The sequence below is a fragment of the Procambarus clarkii genome, chromosome 89 (genome assembly GCF_040958095.1).
Source record: "Procambarus clarkii isolate CNS0578487 chromosome 89, FALCON_Pclarkii_2.0, whole genome shotgun sequence".
NCBI classification, from domain to species: Eukaryota; Metazoa; Arthropoda; class Malacostraca; order Decapoda; family Cambaridae; genus Procambarus; species Procambarus clarkii.
This window is the reverse complement of record NC_091238.1, coordinates 10,633,755-10,661,254: the sequence shown is the minus strand read 5'-3', so window position 1 is coordinate 10,661,254 and position 27,500 is coordinate 10,633,755. Positions and strand designations below refer to the sequence as shown.

Genomic DNA, 27,500 nt, shown 5'->3' with positions numbered 1-27,500 from the left:
ACATCATCAAGCCTTGTACCATTTTCATGCTTACGAATGATCTCTTGTTTTCCTCTATTGTCATCCTCACATGTGATTTCTTGCCTTGAGCCTTACCACTGGCTTTCTTGGGACCCATTGCGAGATATAAAATAACAACTTTTATGTTCAAATGGCCAAATATCCAACAAAACACTGTAAATCCTGGTGAAGAATTCAGGGGGGATAATCACTGGGCGTGAGGCACTGGTAAACTGAGGGGCGATCGCCGAGCCACCACATGCTAGGTCGGCCCTTACTCGAATCAACACCCTTGTATCCCAATGCAACGCTTGTATCCTGATCCAAATTTTCCGAGCAAATCTTGCTCATAACCCGAAAAACTCATAACCAGGGACGCTCGTAATCCGAGGTACCACTGTACTTTAATTGATCACATTTCTGAATAATGATTGGAAATAAGATAGACAATGGTAACAAAAATGTTTTCTGTTGAAGTAAAGAAATTTCGTGGGATTCTACAAGCCTTTATTCTGGAATGCAAAGAAACTTTTTTTTTTATCCTATGGTGCAAACTGAAATATGTGTTTTATATGTAAAATAAATTTTTTGTTAGGGGAAATTACTCGCTTTCAATATTATTTTGTGTAATTTGAGTGTAATCACACTTACAGTTAGACAGCATTCATATGTCTACATTGGACAGAACACACATACCAACTCAAAAGCTACCCAAGTTAACGAAACAGTTTAAATTCTGGCTATATTCGTATGTCTCTAGTTCGACTGAAGGTATGTTGACCTGAATGTTATCTAGAAGTCTTGTCAAGCTTAGTTATGGAAAACATTTACAGCCATGTACCTGTGCATATGTATGTTGTGTTATTCATGTGTACTAATGTTTCAATGTACTTCTCCTCTGCTCTCTCTCTGGTTTGTAGGCTTTCAGATCGGTGAGTGTTTAGTAGGCAGCAATACTTATCATTTAGCACAGTGGTGGATTCACTTCACGGTTCTTTTATTATCTCTGTCTTGCACTTTAAAGGTACAGGTATTTAAATCAGTTTATCCCAAGGATATTGTTTACTAAGATCTGTCACATAAACCAGTTGAACCACCCAAGTGCATTTGTTATATTGGTTTATTCATTTTTTTTAATTTACTCTTTTGCTTGCTTAAGAGGCACTGAAATTATTTAAAACATCTTGGGCTTAAATGTGTTTTTCATGAAGCTAGCACTATGCTTTGTATGTTGCACAAATTTTGTAGACTGACTAAGGAGATCAATTTTATCTTTTAGTAAAATTTTGCAATTATATTGCCAAACTTTTAAAATGAAATAATTTAATTTTGCCTGCAATTTTTTACAGTTTGGGCACTATATGTTTTATAGGTTTTAATAGATTTAAATACTAAAATAGTTACCTTTGTTAATAGATATCTTAAATCTTTCTGATTTAATATCAATCAGGAAGATGCACAGATGCACTCTCAATTGAATTTAAAATTTTATAGTCTGTAGATTAATATGGTATGGTTTGAAATACACTAACCTAGAAAGACTACTATAAAAATCAAGAGTTAAGCTGGGAATTTCTTCAACAGTGATGTTCCATACTTTCAACAATGTCTGATATAATGTGAAGGCTTCAATACACTGCCTTTTATTCAAAATTTTGCATGTACAGTATAATAGTCACCATACATTTTTAATTGTGTTGCAAATTGATAATTTATTATAAATATTGATACATAGTATAGTATCATTGACTATTTAATATAGAATGTATGTAAATGATGCAAAATGCAATGTTTAGGACAATTTTTTGTGTACAGTAAATAAGCTAAATTTCATCTTGTAGTAGTCAAAATACAATTTGGATAATACTCTAATCAAATTAATTGAAATATAAAAGATAAATGTTTTGTGTTGGAGTTGCGTGCATTGTGTTGAGGTGAGCATCAGTACATGTGTGTGCATCAGTTCTGGCTTTCTCTTTGTGCCTTCTAACCAGTCTTTCTCTCTCTCTCTCTTTTGTGTGTTCACAGGATAAAGTAAGTAAATGTTTTGCTTCTGTCTGGTTTATGAAGTAGCTTTCATGAACTGCATGAGTAAGCTTGAATGCATTTTCTTCTGTCAGTGTGATATTGTCCAGAAGATGTAAGCAAAAATACATGTCTTATAAATAACAGAACTCCACCAGGATCACTAATGCATGCTGGTAGTCTGCTGCTATTATAAAATACACCATGGCTTTTTTACATTAAAACACACAAATCAGCACAGAAACTCTGCATCCTAGCAAATAATAATAATAGTAGTAGTAATAATAATAATAATAATAACAATAATAATAATAATAATAATATTAATAATAAATAATTTTATTTATATAAAGTACATTTAAAACATGACACAGAGGAGAATTCTTATCACACAATTTAATTTAAATAAAGCCACTAATATACAGAGCACATTTATATTACTGAGGGTATAAAATTGGTAATGAACATATGAATGTAGTCATAGCCTTTAAGGTATGTTTTTGCTTGAATCTGAAAGCAGCAGCAGCAGCATTAGGTAAGAATTTGTTCAAAATTACTCGAGTGTAAATATTGGACATTTTCTGTTATACATTACTTAAAAGAATAATAATAATAATAATAATAATGAAGGTGAAGAAAATACCCAATACACGTGTAAATAAATTATTAAACAGAATTTTCAGATGCACCTATGTCATTTATCAAGATGGTGTAAATAATGTTCTGAATAAAGATTCTAAGTGCTTGCATTTATATGTCCTACATAGAGATTATGCTCCCTGGGAAGCATAATCATAGAGACATCTAATGATGGATGTCACATGAGGTGCTCTGCCAGACATATACAGGTAATCGCAAGCACTTAGAACCTTTGTACAGAACTTTGTTTACACCACCTTGATAATGGACGGAGATTCATAAAAAAATTTGGTTTAATAATACACTTACACATGTAACTTCACTTCCATTTAAACACTACGGTATTAAGTTTCTTAATAATAATAATAATAATAATAATAATAATAATAATAGTAATTATAATATTATTGATAAAACATTATCCATATTTTAAACACACTTATCACTTGTTGTATCATGATCATCTGTTTAATTTCTTCCTGTGACATATATATATATATATATATATATATATATATATATATATATATATATATATATATATATATATATACATATATATATATATATATATATATATATATATATATATATATATATATATAAATATATATATGTCGTACCTAGTAGCCAGAACTCACTTCTCAGCCTACTATTCAAGGCCCGATTTGCCTAATAAGCCAAGTTTTCCTGAATTAATATATTTACTATAATTTTTTTCTTATGAAATGATAAAGCAACCCTTTTCTCTATGTATGAGGGTAATTTTTTTTTATTGGAGTTAAAATTAACGTAGATATAAGACCGAACCTAACCAACCCTACCTAACCTAACCTAACCTATATTTATAGGTAAGGTTAGGTTAGGTAGCCAAAAAAAGCTAGGTTAGGTTAGATTAGGTAGGTTAGGTAGACGAAAAAACATTAATTCATGAAAACTTGGCTTATTAGGCAAATCGGGCCTTGAATAGTAGGCTGAGAAGTGCGTTCTGGCTATTAGGTACGACATATATATATATATATATATATATATATATATATATATATATATATATATATATATATATATATATATATATATATATATATATATATATATATATATATATATGCAGAAATCCACAGAGAAATGGGAAAGAGAGATGAACGTTTCGGCCAGTCTGGGCCTTTGTCAACACCGGACAACATACATATATATATATATATATATATATATATATATATATATATATATATATATATATATATATATATATATATATATATATATATATATATATGTATGTATGTATGTATGTAAAGTATGTATGTTATTGAATATGACCAAAAGGGTAAGATTAATGATTAGAGATTAACACGAATCTTCTCAATATTTCTTATGTTTTTCCTCACTGTCGAGGGTAGTTGAAAAATTAACTCTTCAAAGTTCATTTTCACACTTTATTTATGGTCTGACGCCTAAAAGTGTTTCGCAAGACACTTCTTACATTTTCAAAAACAGTTTTACATACTCTGTTTCATGCTTATTTTCATTTTTGGGTGAGGTGATAGGACACTAATTTTTTGGGTGAGGTGATAGGACACAAATCAATGGGTAAAGACAATTTTACATACTCTGGTAATTTTTTGAGGCGAGGTGATAAAACACGAATCAATGGGTACATTGCGTATTTTATCTTCTTGCTTCTGTGTTGGTTCGGGGTCTTCAAGTGATCACTTCAAGACCCCTTTCGGCGTCCCTAGTGGCCGAGGATTTGTGCACCAGTGGGCATTTGACTTCGGTCTTGTGCTTCTTTTCCCTGCTGTAGCTGTCTTCGGACTGGCTCGAGGAGGATGTGGAGGAGCTAGGTTACGGGCCTGCATCCAGTGCTCTTGCCTTGGCGACTCAGGCGTCGGCTGCCTTGTTAAGGTTCTTTGCGCCGATTCTGAAGGAAGTGGTGTCTCTGTTCTGTGCTTCATGCCTCGTGTGCCAGCAGGCGGTGCTCATTCACTCTTTGCAATCCGCTTGGGTCCTAGCTCTTAGATTTTCATCCCCTTTTTGTCTGTTCCTGTTTGCAGTCTGGTACATTTTCTTCAGGCGGCTTTGTCTAGTTGCCAGCTTATGTCAGACTTGTTGGTTCTCCTCGATGGTGGTCCTGCCCAGAAGGGTCGTACCGGGGCTTGGGGTTCTTTCAGTCGTTGTAAGTCAGTTGTGCCAGATTCGGGGCTGTCCCCTGCTGCGGAGCCGTCGGTGTCTGGTCGCTCTGAGTGATCGCTCTGAGCATCAGTTCTCGTAAGGGTCGTCGGTTCTTTTGCGGTTTGGCCCGTTGACGGGGGCGATGGGGGGTTCGCGCTGTTTGCTCTCACCTGGTCCTAAAATCTATGGGCATTTCGGGTTGTTTTCTCTAGCCTGCAATGGCATTGGGTGGCTCCTCCTCATCCTGTAGTGGGATCGGGGCTGGCAGGGCATGTTTCTTTCTCTGCGCTCTGTCGGATCATCATGGAGTTTGTTCGCTTGGGCGTGATCGAAACGATGCCATCGCTCAGGTGAGTTTCCCACCTGTTTCCAGTTCCGAAATGGGACTGTGCGGACCTGCAGTTCATTCTGAACTTGTCCCATCTGAACCCCTGGGTCTTTTGCCCCTTCTTTCGGATGACCACTCTGTCCCAGGTCCAGCTGCTTTTGGAGCCAGGTGTCCCTGGACCTATGAGACGCGTATTGGCACGTTCCTATTCGTCTGGGGTTCAGGGACTGCCTTTGCTTTGTCGTGGAGTGATGAGCTTATCACTTTTATTGCCTTCTATACATCTTGAATCTGGTTCCTCGCATGTTAACACGCCTTACCCGGGTCGTGGTGACCTGTTTGCTTCTGTTAGGGGTTCGGGTTCGCGCCCCTGTCTTTGGACAGACAATCCGAAGACAGAGGGTAGGGGGTAATTAGCTAAGTGTAGTCACAGGATGAGAGCTACGCTCGTGGCAAGGGACGCACTTTGGGTAGACCTGGTTTCCCTTCTTCCCTGTTCCAGGACGCGGGTCTCCCAGGTCATCCACAGGATTATTCGGTCCAGCCAGCCTGCGGTCTATCCCCGTACCCTGCTGAACTATGTTCGTGGCTTTGGCTGTTGTTTTTGGTAATGTCTTCAGTTGACATTCGAGCATGAGGTTTTTGGAGGTCGAAAAGGGTCCTGGCCTCGTTAATTTTCCTGGCCCTTCTCGGGTGTGTGTGTAGCCTTGAGTCGCAGGTTGTAGCCAGTTGTCTCAACCTCGAGTTGAGGAGCGAGTGGCGGCCGCCTCCCGGGTAAGTCCCACTTTTCTTTTATCTTTGTTAGGTAGCTCCGGGGAGCCGAACGGGCTCTCCACAGAAAACCAGCCCTGCATATTCCAGCTTTGGTCTAACAAATGTCGTGAAAAATTTCTTTAGTATTTCTCCATCCATGTATTTAAAAGCAATTGTGTAGTAAAAAGTGTAGCATAGGCTCCTCGCACAATCTTCTTAATGTGGTCCTCAGGTGATAGTTTTCTGTCTAGAACCACCCATAGATCTCTCTCTCTCTCTATCAGAATTCTTTAAAGATTTCTCACATAATTTATAGGTTGTGTCAGGTCTATGTTCTCCTATTCCACATTCCATAACATGGCATTTATTCACATTAAATTCCATTTGCTAATTGGTGCTCCATATACTTATTTTGTCCAGGTCTGCTTAAAGGGAATTGCAATCATCTAAGTTTCTTACCTTTCCTATTATCTTAGCATCATCAGCAAACATGTTCATATAATTCTATATTCCATCTGGTAGATAGCTTATGTAGACAATGAACATTACCGGTGCAAGAACTGAACCCTGTACTCGCCTAATTTTGCTTGCGGGGGTTGAGCTTTGGCTCTTTGGTCCCGCCTCTCAGCTGTCAATCAACTGGTGTACAGGTTCCTGAGCCTACTGGGCTCTATCATATCTACATTTGAAACTGTGTATGGAGTCAGCCTCCACCACATCACTTCCTAGTGCATTCCATTTATTAACTACTCTGACACTGAAAAAATTCTTTCTAATGTCTCTGTAGCTCATCTGGGTACTAAGTTTCCACCTGTGTCCCCTTGTTCGTGTCCCACCCATGCTGAAGAGTTTGTCTATGTTCACCCCTGTCAATTCCCCTGACAATTTTGTAGGTGGTTATCATGTCTCCCCTTACTCTTCTGTTTTCCAGGGATGTGAAGTTCAGCTCCTTTAGCCTTTCCTCGTAGCTCATTCCTCTCAGTTCCGGGACGAGCCTGGTGACATACCGCTGAATCTTCTCTAGCTTTGTCTTGTGTTTAACTAGGTATGGACTCCAGGCTGGAGCTGCATACCTCCAGGATTGGTCTTACATAAGTGGTATACAGGGTTCTGAAAGATTCCTTACACAAGTTTCTAAAGGCAGTTCTTATGTTGGCCAGTCTAGCATATGCCGCTGATGATATTTTTTTGATGTGGGCCTCTGGGGACAGGTTCGGTGTGATATCAACCCCCAGATCTTTCTCTCTATTTGACTCTTGCAGGATTTCACCTCCCAGATGATACCTTGTGTTCAGCCTCCTGCTCCCTTCGCCTAATTTCATCGCCTTACACTTTCCTGAGTTGAACTTTAGCAGCCATTTTCTAGACTATTCCTCCAGTTTATCCAGGTCATCCTCTAGTCTCTGTCTATCTTCATCTGTCTTGATTCTTCTCATAATTTTTGCATCATCAGCAAACATTGAGAGGAATGAGTCTATACTCTCCAGAAGATCATTTACATATATTAGAAACAGGATGGGTCCAAGTACTGAGCCCTGTGGGACTCCACTGGTGACATCTCGCCACTCCGATGTCTCCCCCCTCACCGTTACTTGCTGTTTCCTGTTGCTTAAGTACTCCCTTATCCACTGGAGCACCTTCCCTTTTACTCCTGCCTGTTGCTCCAACTTTTTTTTTTGGAGCCTGTTGCTCCAACTTTTCACAAGTGGAGTACCTGTGGTACTCCACTTGTGATAGTCCTCCAATCCGATACATTGCCTCTGATTACTACCCTTCATTTTTCTATCAGTTAGGAAATTTTTCATCCATGTTAGAAGCTTACCTGTCACCCTTTCAATATGTTCGTTTTCAGACCAACCTCTTATGTGGAACTCTGTCGAAAGCCTTTTTTTAGGTCCAGATAGATGCAGTCAACCCATCCAATTCATTACACAGGATCTTCCAGATCGAAAACCATACTATCTGATATTATATTGTTTTTCTCCAGGTGTTCTACCCATTTACATATAGTTTTAATTATTTTCTCCAGTATTTTGACTGCTACACTTGTCAATGATACAGGTCTATAATTGAGGGGGTCTTCCCTGCTGCCACTTTTATGTGTTGATACATGAATGTCTGTAGAATGAAGTTTACAAATCTACCTGTCCAAATGTTCTCCGTTCTTGCTTTGTAGGCCTCCCAGTCTATTGCTTTAAAGTTGAAGTCCTCCAATACCAAAAAACGTGACTTATCTTTATCCGCATTTACTATAATCTCTCATGTGTGTCTGCAAACCAGGGATTGTATAAAAAAATAAGCAACTTTCTACATCATCTTAGTGAACATATTTAGAAAGCCAACTTATTTTCATCCCTCGATAGAATTCTTGGTGAATCAGATACTTTTGATATTATTTGCTTTATACTTTTCTGTTCTCATATTGGCATCCTTAGTGATATTTAGCGCACTCTGATTATTCCGCACATTTGATGGTGCTACTTAGTCTTCCTGGCTTGGTGCCTTCATTTGATAATGTATGAAAGTAAGCAAGCAATTATCTACTGATCTGACACTTGAGTATAGAGCAATCTCAGTAAGATAGCTTCAGGGAAGCCAACGTGGCTGCTTCAGAAAGTCATTTTATTACATTCAGTGCTGAGTTTTTCCTCTTTGGATCTGGACTCTACTCTTCTAGATTCTTGGGGTTTGATTCTCCATGGGGCTCATGTGCTGAGTGTGTTCAACATTCTCTTGGTTGGTCTTTTTCATTTCCATGCAATTTTCACTGAGTGGACCATCAACAATGCAGCCTTCTGGTAGATTTGTGAGGTGTTCAATCACCCTGGTATAGACCTTTTTCCATCGGCATTGAACTGGCAGCATCCACCATACATGGCTGTGTTCCCCGATCGTGAAGCTATCAGATTGGATTTGTTGAGGTGAGGGGTTTCATTTATCTCTTCCCCTACATATAAGTGACATATCTGGCTGACCTCTCACGATGTTCAAAGAGAACTCAACAAGCCCCTTTAAAGAATACCTGATCAACCAGGCTGTGACTCATACATCAGGCTGCGAGCAGCCACATCGAATAGCCTGGTTGATCAGACCAGCAACCAGGTGGCCTGGTCAGAGACCAGGCCACAGGGATGTTCAACCTCTAAATCTTCAACAGGTAGTTCCCTCCAGTTCAGCTGTTGTTTCAGGTTTTATCCAGATTAAAGACTAGCACAGTCAGAGTGTTTCTTCTGGCTCCCTTGATGGCTGGCTTAGCCTTGGTCTAACCTAAGCCAGACCAGAAGAGCCTTCCAGCTCTTCCGGTCTGGTGTCTGACCCCTGGAATTTTTCCACAGTACCATCTCTTTGAGCAGGTTGGTCTGGAAATGTTCCTTGCAGGTTTAAGTTTCTCCTCAACTTTTTGTATCTAGAGTTTTTCATGTGGTGATATCACCATTTGTATGGTGCACAGGTAGCCGAGTTATTGGTGTCCCACCTGCATCTTTCACTGTTGTGGCAGTATGAAGTTTTCATTCTTTTTCATCTTTTCGTCTGTCTTCGTTGTTTGTTGTGTCTCTGTACTGGTGGTTTTGTTCTTTTTCCCCTTGTTTGTTGATTATCTTATGCATGATTTTACTGACTCCTATCATTCAACTTTGGCAGAGCTGCTCTTGTTCACTTTCGGTGTCCATACTTCTTCAATGCCTATTCATAAGTTGTCTTGTGTCTTCTTTCACCTCCAGCACTCATTCACCTCTTCAGCTGTCTTGGCCTCTGGATAAAATGATGGTTTTTCTTTTGTCTTATCAGTTCTTGGTTGCCCCTTGGATGTCTGACTGGCCTTCACTTCCATTTGTTAGGTTTTTAAGGTTAGAGCATTTTAGTATGTACTGTGAAAAAGAAGAGTCAACAACAACAAAGCCAGGACTAAGGATCATGTTGGGTAGGTTGTGTATCAGAACCGATTCGACAAGACAGCACCTATGAAGAGTAGAGGCAGAAAAGATTATTTTAGAAGAAGACCAATCAATCAGATGATTAGAATCCCTATCATGACAGAAGAGAGCATTGCTTGTGTCTGCAGCCTTAACACTTTTGTGTTCCTTAGCCTGTCATTTAGTGTACGACCAGTTTCCCCAAAGTATTGGAGAGGACAAGACAAACAGGAAATAGAGTAGACACCAGCAGCATTAGAAGCAGGAGGAGCAGTGTGAACAGATTACTCCGAAGAGTGTTAGTTTGTTGAAAGGCGAGCTTTATGTCAAGAGGAAGGAGGATATTAGTGAGACTTTTGAGTTCAGATATGAAGGGAAGGCAGAGCACAGGGGTACTAGTTTTAGAAACAGATTTTGGATTTCTAAAAATATCTAAATCTGAAAATATGCTTAAGTAGGAAATGCCCACAATCCTGAGAAAATTTAGGGGTAAAAACTCCCACTCTAATTATGTACACACACTTTCAGTGTTGATTATTGTAGAATAACAATACTGTATATTAAAATAAATTAGTGTGATCAACTTGAAATTCATAGCTAATAGATACTGGCTTGTAAGATGAATTAAAAATAGGAAGTTATTTTAGTTATGTGCTTTCTTGTTCACTATTCACTTCTAAATATTTACATTGCTGCAAATTTGTGTTAAAGACCACATAAATGTGACTATGTAACCAATAAGTATTTATCCATTTTTGGAAAATTAATTAAAATGCTGCTACTGCATGTCTATTGCAACATCTTGCCTGACACTATTGTTACACCTTAGTAATACTGTATAGTAATGCTAATTGTTTTCCTAGCCTAGAACTGCTAATACTCTTTGATTGGTACAACTCTTACTTTACTTAGTCAAGCTTTGTTGCTACAATTTACATAAAAGTGCTTCTTTTACTATATTTTGCATAGTATTGCATGGATAATACAGAACTGGCTTGATAACTATGCAATGATAAACAAATATGTATACTTGATGGTATGGGAACTTCCGTCAGAATGAGTCCAATATGTCCTGGGTAAGATGTACTTAAGGGTGAATTGATAACATATCACAAATGGAGTTCCATACATAGCAAGAACCCACATATTATAAAAGAGGACAGGGAAACAAGAAGAGACTAGATGCCTACGACCTTGACCTCAAAGAATCCATCTATATTTATAATAGCTGAGAAAAATATTTCTGGAATCAAAATAAGTTGATAATTATTCCTTTTTTTGTTTTGTTTCATTTTAATGCAAATGAGGCATAACAAAATGCATGATTAAAATTTTGTAATGTACTCAAGTCCTTTAATACAAATATCAGAGGACTGATAGAGATTGTGTTGTGGCTGTCACTTGAACAGAGGCAATTATTTCAGCATAAAGTGTTAGTTATTGATAATTATGTACCAAATTATGGACATCATAAGTTTTCAATTTTTTTAGACCAGCTGTTCTAGAATGCTTCAAAATGATATGCATCTGTAAAATTTTAGAAGTGCTCATAAGTAGGCAGTAAAACCAATAACAATATGAATAATTCAGCTTTTCTGCTCAGTTGCTCAGTTCCTTAGATTGTTTTTCTGTGGGTTCTGTTGGCTATTATCTTAGTCATCCGTCATTCTAAACATTTACTGCAGAGAATTTCAGCATAATGTATTGTAACTGCTGTCTTAATTGTAATTAGGTAGTCATAACAAATTTATTATCACTGAAAACCTTGAAATTATTACTATGGTACAGGACGAATAAAGATTGAAGGTAATTTTTTTTACTCCTGAATATAATGTTTCACCTATGGCAGCCACCTAGTAGCAGTGGTGTTGTTTGAGTACTTTTTTCAAGCCCAGCAAGCTGTGTTGGTGGGGTCTCCCATGCCGCACTGCCTGTGGGGGAGAAGAAACGCCAAAGCTGTCTTTGGCCTTACAATCCTTGTATTTGAAGTTCCTGGAGGTCCCTATATTTTCTGTTTCCCTCCATCTGGATGCTGAACCTATCTGATGAATGTGGACCTGGAGAACAGCAAGTTTCTTTGGTAAAGGAATTAGGGTAAGACAGGAGGTGGTTTGGTGGGACCTAACTGAATCAGTCAGTCTGGTTAGCGAGGCTAGTTGTACTTGGAATGAGTAGGTATTCAGGGGTTGGAATCTTGATATATCTTTAAATTTAGAGTGCCTGGATTGCCATTCAGGCACTCTACTTGCTTTCTGTGCATACTCTTTTTGTTACCTCTGGAGTTATCCAAGTGCTTACACTTCCCCTCAGGCTCCATGGAGGTGGATTGCAGGTTTGAAAAGTTTAATATTTCATTTTATGCTTACTAATTCCTTAACCTCTGAGATTCATGTGGTGGGTGACTAGGCCCATGTGTTGGGCTCCTATGGAAGATCTACTCCTTCCTTTTCTAGTAGGGAACCAATTGCTGATTGCACAGTTTTTTCTGTGTGGGATCTGACTTGGCTCAGCCCCCATGATCATCTTAATTATCCCTTTTCCTCTTACTCTGCCATTTCTGTGGATGTAGATACTACTTATCATCATCACCCCCTCTCCTGTGACCAGCTCTTCGTTCATGACAAATTTCTCAGTGATTGTAACTACAAAACTGTATACCCCTCCTCTCTACTCCGGGGAGGAAGGGGGGGGGGGTTAGGGTGTAGTATTTACCTTACACACTACTGCATTCAATAATATGATTAGTCATCTATGTGGATGCAGAATTTCAATCTTAATTACATAATGAGGTCTTAATTACACCAATATGCATGCAATTGTTAATGATCTCCGGCTACATATTCACATCAGTCCATTGGTTTTGAATGTTGCCTTCCACTCCAAACCGTCTAGCATGCACATTGTCACTGCTTGACATTGGTAAACATACTTATACTGAACTAGCTGCTTCTCTGATGGATTTCATGGTTTGGGTGCTTAGTTTGCTGCCATGATTTTGGTGGTGTGTCATTCTGAATGCACTGTGTTGTTGGCCTGTGCTCCCATAGAGCATAACAAGGTATAGATTTGTTTTCTTTACATAAGGATTCTATGCTCTTATTGCTTGGCTGGGTAATTAGTTGGTCCATTTCCACCCTACTTTTGACCTCTTTATTGTATGAGTTTATATATGTGGAATAGGTTCAAACACAAGTTCACCATTCAAACGTGTTTCTGGATGAACCACATGTGTTTCATACCTTGATGTGTTCTCTAATTGTATATTGCAGGTACCTTGCTACTCCTGTTTATGTACAGTAGGGAGGGGGGTGGAAAAAGAGGTGTGGTTTCCGTGTTTGCCACCCTGCTTGCCTTTGACATTGCTCTATTATGTGTGTTCAGTCTGTTCCTTGTGTGTGTGTGTGTAATTACCTAAGTGTAATTACCTAAGTGTTGTTACAGGATGAGAGCTACGCTCATGGTGTCCCGTCTTCCAAGCACTCTTTGTCATATAACGCTTTGAAACTACTGATGGTCTTGGCCTCCACCACCTTCTCACCTAACTTGTTCCAACTGTCTACCACTCTATTTGCGAAAGTGAATTTTCTTATATTTCTTCGGCATCTGTGTTTAGCTAGTTTATATCTATGACCTCTTGTTCTTAAAGTTCCAGGTCTCGGGAAATCTTCCCTATCGATTTTCTCAATATGGTGTGTGTAATTACCTAAGTGTAATTACCTAAGTGTAGTTACAGGATGAGAGCTACGCTCATGGTGTCCCGTCTTCCCAGCACTCTTTGTCATATAACGCTTTGAAACTACTGACGGTCTTGGCCGCCACCACCTTCTCACTTAACTTGTTCCAACCATCTACCACTCTATTTGCAAAGGTGAATTTTCTTATATTTCTTCGGCATCTGTGTTTAGCTAGTTTAAATCTATGACCTCTTGTTCTTGAAGTGCCAGGTCTCAGGAAATCTTCCTTGTCGATTTTATCAATATGCACCTCTGCATATTAGCTAGTGTGTGTGTGTGTGTGTGTGCTCTGCATCAAGGGGTACACCACCAATTCTTCTGCTGGCACTCTTCTTGTTTGCAGATGTTGTCCCTGTGACTCAGTAGAGGGCTGATGCCCATCTGTGTTTGTGCTCTGCTTCTCATTTAAATTTGTATCTTTTAATAGTTTGTGTGCCTTCCTTGTTTGACTCTTTCAGTGTTTCGCATGGTGGGCTATTTTCTGCCCTCACCATTGGCCTGCCTTGATCTCCTGCCTGTGCAGATGTTGGTAGTGTTCTAGGGTTATAGCCTTTGTCGGGTTCTGTCTTTATTTCTCAATTTCCTTAGGACATGCTCTGGGTTTCAAGTTGGATCCAACTGTCTTTAGCTCTGTTTTCCTTCCCCTTAGTTTTATACAGTTAACTTCTATTGTTGTTGGGCATGTTCTCAGAGGTGCATATTTTAGCTGGGTCTGCCACTTCACGTGGCCTGACCTTCGCTGTATTTCTTCTGAAACAGGTGCATCCAAGACAGATAGTAGAAAACAATATTTTGAAGATAAGAAAATATGGAGCAGACCAGCAAGTGCCTTTATGGTCAAATGGTAACCATAAAATATAATGAAACTGGAAGAAAGGTATGCTATTTTGCTTCAGAGTAGTACTTGCATGGTGGTCAAAGACAATTACCATGATAGTTATTCTTACTAACACAGTACCTTAGTAGTAGTAGTAGTAGGCATCCATCAGTCTCAGGAGACTATGGAGTTGTGCTCTAATGTTGGCCTGGTCTGGAGTGGCCTTACCAGGGTGCAAAGCCAGGGTAGGTTGAGTCGGGGGAGAAGCTGTTACCCAGGTAGCAGGTCCCCCCGCTCTCCACGGCACTGAGTACAGTACCTTAAATACCTACTAATACCTTAAATATAATTTGCGTTAAGCATGAAGATATTATTGACATGCTGTATTAGGTTCAATTATCCCTTCCACTATGCGAATCATATATGTATATAAAAATAACCAGTGATGAATGTAATGAAATGCAATTTTCTTGGTGAGACCCGGAAGCTCCCTGGAGCTATCTGGGCTGATATGAATGTATTAGACCTTGGTATCAGTCACAGCAAATGGAGTTCTTAGGCCTACCTGGGACCACGAGCCAGAACCTGGCCCTCTCAAAGAGGCACGAGGAGCTATGGCCTACAGAAACCCCCATGTGATTGGAAGCATTCTATGTCTGCCATCCACCGGGTTAGGCACCCACAAAGGGTTTGTTTTGAGGTGCCAACCTATCTGGTTAAAAAATTGGTTCCGAAAGTCAAACTGTTGGACAGAACTCCCGAAACTAAAAACGAGCAAACGAACATGACGTCACAACAGTCACTGCGCCGATGTCTGCACAGCTACCCCCTCCCCAGGAAGGGGAAGGGGGAGCCCCATATCCCCCCCGTGCCAGCTATACACCCCCAGTTCTGAGGCTGAATGTCAAAACCTGCCGACCAGAGGTTATCTTGGTCATCATGAGATGATTTCGGGACTTAGCATCCCCGCGGCCCGGTCCTCGACAAGGCCTCCTTTTTGTTACACACCTGTTGTTAGGTAACAGGGGCATCAGGGTGAAAGAAACATTTTGCCCATTTGTCTCTGCCTCCACCGGGGATCGAATCCAGAACCTTAGGACTACACATCCGAAGCGCTGTCCACTCAGCTATCAGGCGCCTAGGGAAGGCGGGAGGGTTGCCGGAGAGCCTTCAGATCTCGCCCAAAAAATGGCGTTTTATTACATTCAATTTTGGTTTTCTAGGGGAAGTCCTTTCAGCTCCCCGGAGCTACTTAACCAAAGATAATACAAGAGAAACTTACCTGGGAGGCGGGCGCCACTCAATCCTCAACTTGAAGTCGAGACAACTGACTGCAACCACTGACCCAATGCGATACATGCCCAACTAAGGCCAAGAACATTGACTAGGTAGTGAGTGGCCAGGACCCTGCTCTATCTCCAAAAACCCAGTGCCCAAATGTCAGTCCAGGACATATTGCCAAAGACGACAACCAACATAGCAAACTTAGGAACTTCATGGGCATGAGGAGAGACCGCAGGCTGGCTGGACCAAATAACCCTGAGGACGACCTGGGAGACCCGAACCCTGAAACAGTGAAGAAGGGAAACCGGGTCAATCCAAAGCACTTCCCCAGCCACAGAGGTAATGGCACACAGGTAATGGCGAAGAGCCACAACTGGATACAACACATGATACACCTCCAGCAATACCAACCAAGCATCAACAACCCAAGGACCCCTACCCAGAAAGCAACAGTCTCATTCTTTACCAGAAAAGAAGAAGACAGCTGCATTCGCCACCAGCCATACCAACCAAACATCAAAAACCCAAGGACCCCTATCCAAAAAGCAGCAGTCTCATTCTTCACCAGAAAAGAAGGAGACGGCTGAAAATGAACACACCTACCACCACGACCAAAAGAGCAGAAACCTCTGCACCTGAGGAAAGAATGAAGCTCCCAAACCAACCCCTAGAGGCCAATGCCAAAAGGAAAAGTGCCTTCGCAAAACAATCTTGAACCGAAGGGGCCAAAACAAATCAAAGAGAAGGGAGAAAAGAGAGCACTCGGTCCAATGACTAGGACAGCTCGGGCAGTGCATGAGCAGGCCAGAGGTGAAACAACGCATGAGACAGCTTGCAGAATGGAGCCAAAGTAACATCCACCCCAAACGCAAGCTAAAGCAGCTCCGCCAGTGCCACACAATATGAGACGACAATATTCGGCATAAGATGATAGTCCTGAAACAACCAAGAAAGGAAGGACAAGACAAGACAACCCTGGTCCAAAACCGAAGAAAACCTACGAAGGGACAAGAAATACCAAAAGGACCGCCAGAAAACTTCATACTGTCGCCAAAATGAAGCATGCAGGTGGGACACCAACAACGAAGCCACCTGCTCACCATACAAGTAGCAAGTAGTGATAAACTCGCATCAGAAAGGACCAACAGGACTATTTTCCCTTGGTAAATCACCAAGTGAGTCAGGACTTGGAGCAACAACAGAACCAGGGGAGGGGGTAAGAGGTACACATAACCCCACCTCAACCAGTTTTGCCTGAAAACATTGACCTTGATGGCCTCGCAATCGGAGAAGGGCACCACATATATTAAGAGACTCCACTTCCGGAAGCCCATACGTCCAGCAGAGCCAACTGCACAAGTCGGCATCGACCGTCCATTCTGCGAATAGGGAAATGAACCGGGACAGGCTGTCCGCAAGGACATTGGACATCCCCTGAACGTGAACGGCCAGGAAAGCCAAACCTTGAGAACTCGGCAGACGAGTCATCCAAAGCGACCAGCCCTAAAAACACAAGGACTGCATCGAATCCCCGTGGTTCAGGCAATAAACCACCGAGGAGCAGACTGAATGGAGCCAGATCGTTGATCCGCGAGCGACCCAAATCCTCCGGAACGACATCCACACTGTTGCGAACTCCCGCACTGTGCTGTATGCCTGATGAAAGGACGGACCCCACTGCCCTTGGCTGGCCTGGTGAGTACTGGTCACTAAGACCCAGCCAAGAGACAACGTATCCGTGAACACATCTTGGCTCAGGTAGGTGCCAAGGCACTGAACCCCGAAAAACCAGAAGAGGAAGCTGCTGACACAGTAGGCAACGTAAGGCACCTGGAGGCCGAATCCAGCAATCGTGAGAGAGACGGAAGATACGTCCCCCAAGGAACTAGAACAGCCGACAAAACCAAACCTGGCACGGCGGGTAGACCATCACAGCACAGTTCAGACTCCCTCACAACCCCTCGAGCAACTGCTTCATGACCCGGGAGCCCCCCAGAAACAGGTGAAGGCGGAACAGCAGCCCCAACAGAGCCTCCATAAGAAGAGACAAGGAAGCGGTCAAAGAGTCCCAAACAAGACCCAGCCAAATCCGAACCCGAGAGAAAACCAGATTGGACTTCTCGCCGGGTTTGGGTCCACCAAGAACCCGAACCCGGTGGGCTGGGAAAGAACCAAATCCCTGGCAAGCAGACACACGGACTGGCTGGAAGCCCACACCAGCCAGTCATTGAGGTAGGCCAGCACCTGAACTCCTAAGAGATGCAAACGGGCCACCATGACCCGGGTAAGGCGTGTGAAAATGCGAGGTGCCAGAGTCATACCAAATGGAAGTCAACGAAGGCAGCAAGCCTGACACCCCACAACAAAATTGAGCCAGTTGCTGAACCCTGAATGAATCAAGACGTGCCAATATGCATTCCAGAGGTCCGGGGACACCATCCAAGTGCTCGACTCCAAAGGGAAACTGACCTGGGACAGAGTAGTCATGTAATCATCCAAAAGGAGGGGCGAAAGACCCAGGGGTTCAGACTGGTCAAGTCCAGAATGAACCGCAGGTCCACGCAGTTCCATATCAGAACTGGAAACAGGCGGGAAACCCACCTGAGGGACGAGGATATTTCGATCATGCCCAAGCGTGCCCACTCCAAAATGACCCAACGGAGCGCAGGAGAAGAGGCCTGCCTCACCAGCCCTGAAACGCCCACGAATTGTGGGACCAGGCGTGAGCAAACAGCACGAGCCTCCCCCCCCCCCCTCCATCACCCATGTAAGGTACAGGATTGAAAGCCATACCCTAGAGTATTGCTAATAACACCCGCTCTTACTTTCTTATAAATAATGGTAGGGTGCAAGTGTCTGTATAGCAGTAATAAACAGTTCTAAATACATGGGACAAGAAATACACCTTGGGGTACAATATTACAAAGGGTTTTTATTTAACAATACCAGATTATCTCACACTGATCAGAACAGGTAGGGGGGTTTACTTAGACTCACCACAGGATTGTTACAGACAAAAGGGAAGGGAAGGTTCCTTCCAACCAACACCCATCTCAAGAGACAACTGGCACAACCAACAGGTTAAATCTCTACCAACTGGGACTGAAGGTCATTACTATACACCACTCATCTTGGGTAACTACAAAGTGCATGGGTTTTATCAAAACACTGTTCTGACCACAATGCACAAAGAGGTGGACAAAGCAAATGGGGATAACACCAAGTGACACAGAGCTGACCACATGAATAAATAGCACAGTACACTACCTACTCACAGGGTTCTAAAATCCTTATTTATACAGTATCCTAACTCTAACTCATACAAAAGGGGAAGCACTGCTATAAAACATCTGATAATGCACGTATCGTATTGCTGGAGACCATCCCAAGCCACACAAGTGAACTGGTCCTTTTCCTCGCTGCCTCTTTCCACCAAGTGAACGATAGAGCGCTCTCACATCTCTCTCTAACCGCCTGATTCCAATAATGTTTATACAAACACATGTGTTTCATACACATTCCCCAATAGTTTATTTATATGTCTTTAAATGTTCCAGGCTGTTTTCTACATTTAACACTGTTGTTTCTCTATATTTTCTTGCATTGAATCTGCTTTTTAACATTATCACTTTTGTTTACATTGGTTTTAGGAGATGACATTTTCCTGTTAAGATGATACTCTGTGCATCTGCAGTCTAGGGCAGGGTTTTCAACTGTAAGAGTTCTAGACTGTTTTTCAACATTTAACACTGCTATTTCTCCCTACGCAAGGGTCTCTCTCTTACACCTTATCAATGGGACGACCTGCGAAAGGGCCGACGCCCCTTAATAGAAACCGACCAACGAGCAGAGCGATCACCCTGTCGACCAGACACTGTCAATTCCGAAGGCTGCATCAGCTCCAAAACTGGTACCACTGATCAAGCACAATGGAAGAAACCCCAAGCCCTGGCACGACCTTGCTGGGTAGACCCCCACGGCCCCCCCCCCACCCAGAAAACCAACAAGTCCGACATGGGATGACAACTAGAAGAAGTTGCCTGCGTAAACTGCGCCACCGCAGACTCTACAAACAGCAAAGGACAAAAAAGCATAAAAACTTAAGAGCCAGAGCCCAAGTAGATTCCAAGGATTCAGCGAGCACCACCTGACAGCACGCGAGACAAGAAGCAAAGAACAGAGACTGCCTCCCTCAGGACCAGTGCAAACAGCTTCAACAAGGCAGCCAACACCCGTACCACTGAGACCAGAACACCAGAATCAGGATCGGCACCCAGCGCCTCCACATCCGCCTCAAGCCAGTCCGAAGACAACTCGAGAAGGGAAAAGAAAGGCAAGACCGAAGCCAAATAGCCATGGGCGCGCAAGTCCTCAGCAACCAGGGCAGCCGAAGGGGAGGGGACCTGCACGTGAAGCTGTACCAGGCCGACATCCCGAGGAAGGGCAGGAGCGAACAAACACTCATTGAGGTGTTCAGACTCGCACTCCAGGTAAACCGGAGCAACCGTAAAGGCCTCTCACAACTCAAACATGCAGGACTGACAGAACACATGCCATGCCCCCCAACAAAAACACGGAACAGTCTGCCAACCAGGACGACTTTGGAACCTCATAATGCACCCAGTAAGGAAAGGAAGAACTGAACTCAAAAGAAGCAGGATCCATTATCGAGGCGTAATCCAGGTCGAGCAGGTGGTTACCTGCAATGGCCTCCTGCACCTCATGGGGCAGGATGCGGGAGGCTGAAAACCTCCTAAAAGAAGGAAACTAAGTACTCAACAGAACCTGGAACTGAACCTGGGGAGGGGTTAACGCGATATCAAACTCATGCAGGGAGGGGGATAAGAAATCCCCCACCCCCCTGCAACAACAAGCCCTGCTCAGAGGGTACCAAAACCCAAGCAGGGTCAAACAGGGCCCAAACCCCCAAAGTCAGCCCCTCCCTTGCCCCGAGAACCTCCATACCAGGACACGGGGCCGAGCCATCCTCCAAACCCTCTGCCTCAAAAGAAAAGGTAGGGTCCACTAGAAAAGCTGAAGTGAAGGGGGCCCATTGGTTAGACCCAGAAGCACCAGCTGGAGGAACAGGCTTGAATGCCTCTGTCGTCACACCGGAAGGGGCATTCTCCAAAACCGCCAGTTTCACCACCAACTAAACCCTGCCCTGACTCTGAATCCCTCAGATGCTTCGGAGCAGGGTGCAGGAGGGGAGGAACAGGACCACAACAGCAAGGGAAGGACAAGGGAGTGCAGACGAACCCAAAGTTGAGGCGACTAATACCCCAAGTCTGAGTCCCTATAACCAAAACAGTGCAGTCTCGGAGCATCTGGGTGAGCAGTCGACCAAGCGCACTGCAGCAACCGAAAATATGCATACAATGCCGAAGCCACCTGCACCTGAATGTCAAGATCAGTGGATTGGGTGAACTGGAGTACAAGCAAGGAACACCACTCACAGGACTCCGGGTCAAAGATGTTACTGACCTAACAGGCAGCATGTTGGAGGCACAACTGATGATTGTCACCCTGAGTCATATGGACAGAGCAACCCTCAAACTGGCACGAAGCGAGATAGGACCCAGGGGATGCATCCATCAGACCATTGAGCTCCAATGGGGGTTTCCAGGCCTCTTTAAATGCTATGTTAAGGGAAGCCCAGGCAAGGTACTGCTAACCGGCACCACCAAACTACCAAGCAAACTAATAAAAGCTGAACCCCCGAGATGTGTGCACTCAGGGGTACCTAGTGGAGGACCACCGAATATATAGAAGGGGTACCAACACCAAAAGGCAGACACCCCTCCCCACCAGGCAGGAAACAAAATGTAAAAGAAAAACCACGCAAGAGGACTATAACCCAGGCAGAACAATCAGCCGCTATGGTTTTTTTTTTTTTTTTTTGAGATATATACAAGAGTTGTTACATTCTTGTACAGCCACTAGTACGCGTAGCGTTTCGGGCAGGTCCCTGGAATACGATCCCCTTCCGCGAAGAATCGTTTTTTCATCCAAGTACACATTTTACTGTTGCGTTAAAACAGAGGCTACAGTTAAGGAATTGCGCCCAGTAAATCCTCCCCGGCCAGGATACGAACCCATGACATAGCGCTCGCGGAACGCCAGGCGAGTGTCTTACCACTACACCACGGGGACTGGTTAAACCGAGAACTGTTTAACCCTGTTATGGTGAAAACCAGCTGCACAGTACCTTGCGCCCCTATTAGTAACAAAACTACCTCCTACCCAGAGATAAACAGTGGTGCATGAAATACCCCAGCTGACTCCAAAGGCGGGCAATCACTGAACAGTAAAAGACCCCACGGAGAGGCAGACTCAAAAGGGTTTTATGGAAGATAACCCCAAGCCACATGGGCAGTACTTACAGGGCACTTAGTGAAAGGAACCCTAGGTGCATACAGCCCGAGTACTTGTGAAATTACTCCTGGCTTGCACACCACCACAGGAGAGGACCACATCACATGGTACAGCACTGGAAAATGTCTGGAGCCAGAGTCACACGACTGCCAGGTTTCTCATTGGCCACAGAACTAGCGGATGGATATCTGGCACGGAGGTCTGGGGCTCCCCCTTCCCGAGAAGGAGGTAGCTGCACAGACAGCGGCATGGTGACAGTTGTGATGTCATGCTCGTTTACTCGTTTTTAGTTTGGGGAATTCTGTCCAGCAGTTCGACTTTCGGTATCAATTTTTTAATCAGATAGAGTTCGTTTTGGGGGTGCCTACCTTTCCGGGTGCCTGACCTGGTCAATTGCAGACATTAAATGTTTTTAAACACATGGGAGTTACTATAGACCATTACTCGTCATTCCTTTCTGAAAGGGCCAGGTTTTGACTAGTGGTCCCTGGTAGGCCTAAGAACTCCATTTGCTTTGACTGATGCCAAGGACTAACATTCATATCCGCCCTGATAGCTCCAGGGAGCCAAAGGGGCTCACCCCAGAAATATATGTTAGTTTATATAATATTATATAGTATATAATATAATATACTATGGTATAATATTTTTAATATTGTAGTATAATATTAAAAATATACAATTTTATATATAATATACATAATATATATAACATATTGTACTGTACAGTGTGTGCATTTTATATATATATATATATATATATATATATATATATATATATATATATATATATATATATATATATATATATATATATATATATATATATATATAATATATATATATATATATATATATATATATATATATATATATATATATATATATATATATATATATATATATATATATTATATGTATATATATAATGTATATATATATATAATGAACACACTGTACAGTACAATATGTTATATATATTATGTATATATCTATGAATAGTGTCCATGAAATTATAATATAACATGATAATAAGTAGTAGCTGCTGTATTGGTAGTACTACACATGGTGCTGTGGGAGAGAAAAACAAACGTATGCAGCATATATAAATTTGTATTGCTCTGTGACTTGTATAGTGTATGTACAGTTCTTACATCTAATGAAGCTCAAGAGATATTTTTTGTTTCAATAAATAGATAGTTGAAACAGAATTAGGAATATTGTGTGAAGACCACAGCAATTCATTGTACTGTATCACTAAGCATGGTTATAATAAGATAAAAAATAGCATTTAATAAAGCAGAAAAATTTCATCCAAGTTCCACGAAATGAAATTACACACTTGTAAATCTCATTATTCTTATTTTTCTTTAATGCTCTCATGTATATAAATGTATGCTGTGATATGGTATGATATATTATTATCTAACTTGGTATGGCCTGGTTTCTCTTGACTGTTAATAAAATTCCTTTCCAAACTTACGATCCCTAATTTAATTAAGTGTGTTTTATTAATTCTACTGACTAATAAGACTGGGTCAGAAAAAAATATTGTGTGTGTGTAATTTTGAACTATAGAAGTGTTTGTAATACAAGTTTTGTTAGCATCTAATCGTTCTTGTTGTATCACTGTCATTCCTTTATGCATCACATCTCTGCATTTTGTTTTTATCAGATTTAAGTTTGTCCTCCCTCCCTCTCTCTTTTACTGATTGTATATTCATCATGATTTTCCCTAGCAGCAACTCTGAAGTTGCCTATGTTACAAGCAAAAGATAATCATATTTTTACTTTGTCATTTCAGTAAATTAATTTGGTTATACTGTAGTCTTATTTATTATCCCCATTTCAGAAATATTTATCACATGTTCTCCAGCTTCTTTCTAAAAACTAAATGATTGGACATACTATTTCCAGGCATTTGCATGGTTCAGCGATCTTTTGGTGGAACATGCCGAGATCTTCTGGTCCCTGTTTGCTGTAGATATGGATCAAGTTTTAGCTGAACAACCCCCTGATACCTGGGACTCCTTCCCGCTCTTCCAAATCCTCAATGACTACCTAAGAACGGATGGTAAGTATTTGAGTGATACAGTATTTCAAAGTTGGTAATAATATATGCCCCAAACCATATAATGTAATGCATACAAGTGCATGGAAGAAAAATGTTCTTGCATATGTAACGAACCTGGAGAGAAAGTATTGTAGCCAAATTCCCAGATGATAATTTCGATGTTTTCTATTAATATTTATATGCAAATAAGTAATTATCAGAAGAAGGTACCAAGATAGGAAGATTATTTAGCTCCATATAAATACAAATTTCATATAACACCCATATTATTAGAATTCAGAATAGTTGGCAACCATACCACTCATTTGGAAAAATCACATACTGTACCTGGGACTACAAACTATTTTTACTTTGAACACTGCTATTATTATCAGATTCCTGTCACTAAATCATGAATATGAATAATTTTCCACAAGATTATTTTCTAAAGGAACATGAGGTCACTTTGCATGATACGTAGATTCACAAACCTTGGATGTGTGCCGTGAATGTTTGCCTCCTGCTGTGAACATCATAACTAGCATTGTGTTCACTGATATTTGAACCTTGTACATAATTTTCATTACAGTCTAGATCATCTATGTCACTACCATCATGAAATAATTGCAGTTGCTTATTTTATTCATGATTATTAAGTGGTGATGTGGGCCTGACTAGAACAGCTGTGCCATGTTGTGAGCTGCAGTTGCATGTGCCAGCCTTGGTTGCTCTGGCAGTACTGAGGATCTCACAGTCAGGAGGGATGCAGATCGTTTTTTTTTTTTTTCAAGCTGGCATCTGTTTACTGGAGACCTGAGGAACAGGATGTGAGCCCCTTGTATATGCAGGAGTTTTGACTTTTACAATATAATAAAAATAATAATATGTAGGGGGGCACACCCCCTTGATATGATAGGTTATGCAGTACAGTGGTAAAAGAAGCAGTCAAGCAGTCTCCGTGGTGTAGTGGTAAGACACTCGCCTGGCGTTCCGCGAGCGCTATGTCATGGGTTCGTATCCTGGCCGGGGAGGATTTACTGGGCGCAATTCCTTAACTGTAGCCTCTGTTTAACGCAACAGTAAAATGTGTACTTGGATGAAAAAACGATTCTTCGCGGCAGGGGATCGTATTCCAGGGACCATAGGATTAAGGACTTGCCCGAAACGCTACGCGTACTAGTGGCTGTACAAGAATGTAACAACTCTTGTATATATCTCAAAAAAAAAAAAAAAAAAAAAAAAAAAAAAAAAAAAAAAAGTAGGCTGAATCAATATCCTTGGAATTGTTCAATATTTTAACACTTTCGCGCCCCGGGCGTACGCTCCATTTGAATGCACAAACTGCTCCTGGCAGTATACTCGAGCGTGCAGACAAGTGTGCGGCGACACCGAAATGTGTATACTCATTTCAGTTTTCTCACCTTAATTCTTGTGTTACGTCGTTCGTTTTGGTATCATTCTGTTCGCAATAGAATTCCCTACGGGAGTATATACATATAATATCCAAAAGCCCGGCGTGACTCCCCTTAACAAAGCCTAAAGTTACCCATGAACAAGCACCAATTATCACACCCGCAACCTAATGTATTCACCTAGTTGTATTCACCTAGTTGTGCTTGCGGGGGATGAGCACTGCTCTTTTGGCCCGCCTCTCAACTGTCAATCAACTGTTTCTAACTACTACTACTACTACTTTTTTTTTCCCTCACACACACACACCCCAGGAAGCAGCCTGTGACAGCTGACTAACTCCCAGGTACCTATTTACTGCTAGGTAACAGAGGCATAGGGTGAAAGAAACTCTGCCCATTGTTTCTTGCCGGCGCCCGGGATTGAACCCGTGACCACAGGATCACGTGTTCAGCGTGCTGTCCACTCGGCTGGCCGGCCCCCAAGTGTATACTCGTTCAGTTTGATAACATCAATTTTTGTGTTACATCGCTCGTTTTGATATCAAATTGTTCGCAATATAAAGATGCATATTTTAAAACTAGTCCTATAATAATAATGAAGCAATAACTGGAATTTTAACAAATATTTTAATTTTGGATGCTCATCACAAAATTATTTATATCTTTCCAGTGTTCTGACATCAATTTTCGTGTTACATCTTTCATTTTGGTATCAAATTGTTCGCAATATAAAGGCGCGCTATTCAAAACTAGTCCCATAATAATAGCACAATAAATGGAATTTTAACAAATATTTTAAATTTTGGATGCAAAAAATATTTAAAAAATTTCCAGTGTTCTGACATCAATTTTCATGTTACATCTTTCATTTTGGTATCAAATTGTGCGTAATCTAAAAGCACTCATTTTAAAACTACTCCCAGATTGATCAAATAAAATTTTAATTTAAAAAATATTTTAAAATGTGGATGCCGCTCGTGTCCCCGGCTCGGACACAAGAGAAAAATTTTGAACGCCAGCAGCGTTGACGGAGAGCGAAGGTGTTAAAGGTTTCAATAAAATCAGCCTTGTCACGTTTGGTTTGCAGTGTCATTAGCCCTGTAGCCCTCAACTGTTTCTGGTACAAGAGTTGATTTAGTTCTGGAAGGATTTTTGTTGTCCAGTGTTGATTTTCTCCAAAGCACATATATGTCTTTCTGAATATAACGTATCCATGCTTGGACACAATAATCCAGTAATAGACAAAATTGACACAAAAGAATTCTTCAAATCTGGAACTTCAATAACAAGTGGTTGTAGATTTAAATAGCCATTAGAAACATTAGAAAGTTCACGTTTGCAAATAGAGTGGCACATGGTTGGAAAAAGTTAAGTGAGAAGGTGCTGACCAGACCACACTAGAAAGTGAAGGGACGACGACGCTTCGGTCCAGGACGGACCGAAACATCGTCATCCCTTCACTTTCTAGTGTGTGGTCTGGTCAACATATTTCAGCCACGTTATTGTGACTCATCGTCTACATGAGAAGGGTGGTGGATGCCAACCCATCAGTAGTTTCAAAGCATCATATGAGAAAGAGTACAGGGAAGACAGGACACGATAAGCATAGCTCTCATTCTGTAACTGCAATAGGTAATTACAGTTTAGTCTAGTTCATTTATTATGCACACCATACCCATCTTGTGGGTGGTAGTGGAAAGGGTTACAGAGGCACATAATGGTCTCAGTGACTGAACTCCACAACTCATTTAGCAAAGCAAGTTAAAATCTTGATGAGCTAGTTACAAAATTCAGTGCACATCATCACATCAACAAAGGGCTCGAGACCGACCACATGTATAGTTTCTAAATTAAGCAACTGACACATAGGGAGAGCTTGTGTCACAATTGAGATGTTAGTCCTGCACACCACACCACCATCCAGTGGGCAACAATGAATAGGTTACAATCACATAGATAATTACACACCATTCAGTTTCTGATGGCTCTTG

The 27,500-nt window shown here is 41.4% G+C and overlaps 1 protein-coding gene across 32 annotated transcripts in view; it reads left to right on the top strand.

The window, feature by feature from the left end:
- The window catches only part of Cadps (calcium-dependent secretion activator 1), a 537,366-nt gene that overhangs the window by 367,898 nt on the left and 141,968 nt on the right, over window positions 1-27,500 (top strand). For all 32 annotated transcript variants that reach the window (XR_011225795.1, XM_069317990.1, XM_069317986.1 and 29 more), the window contains one exon: window positions 23,962-24,118. Coding sequence is in view for 31 of the 32 variants with exons in the window: in XM_069317990.1 (XP_069174091.1) it covers window positions 23,962-24,118 (157 nt within the window). In the remaining variant the exon portion in view is untranslated. The remainder of the gene's footprint in view (window positions 1-23,961; window positions 24,119-27,500) is intronic.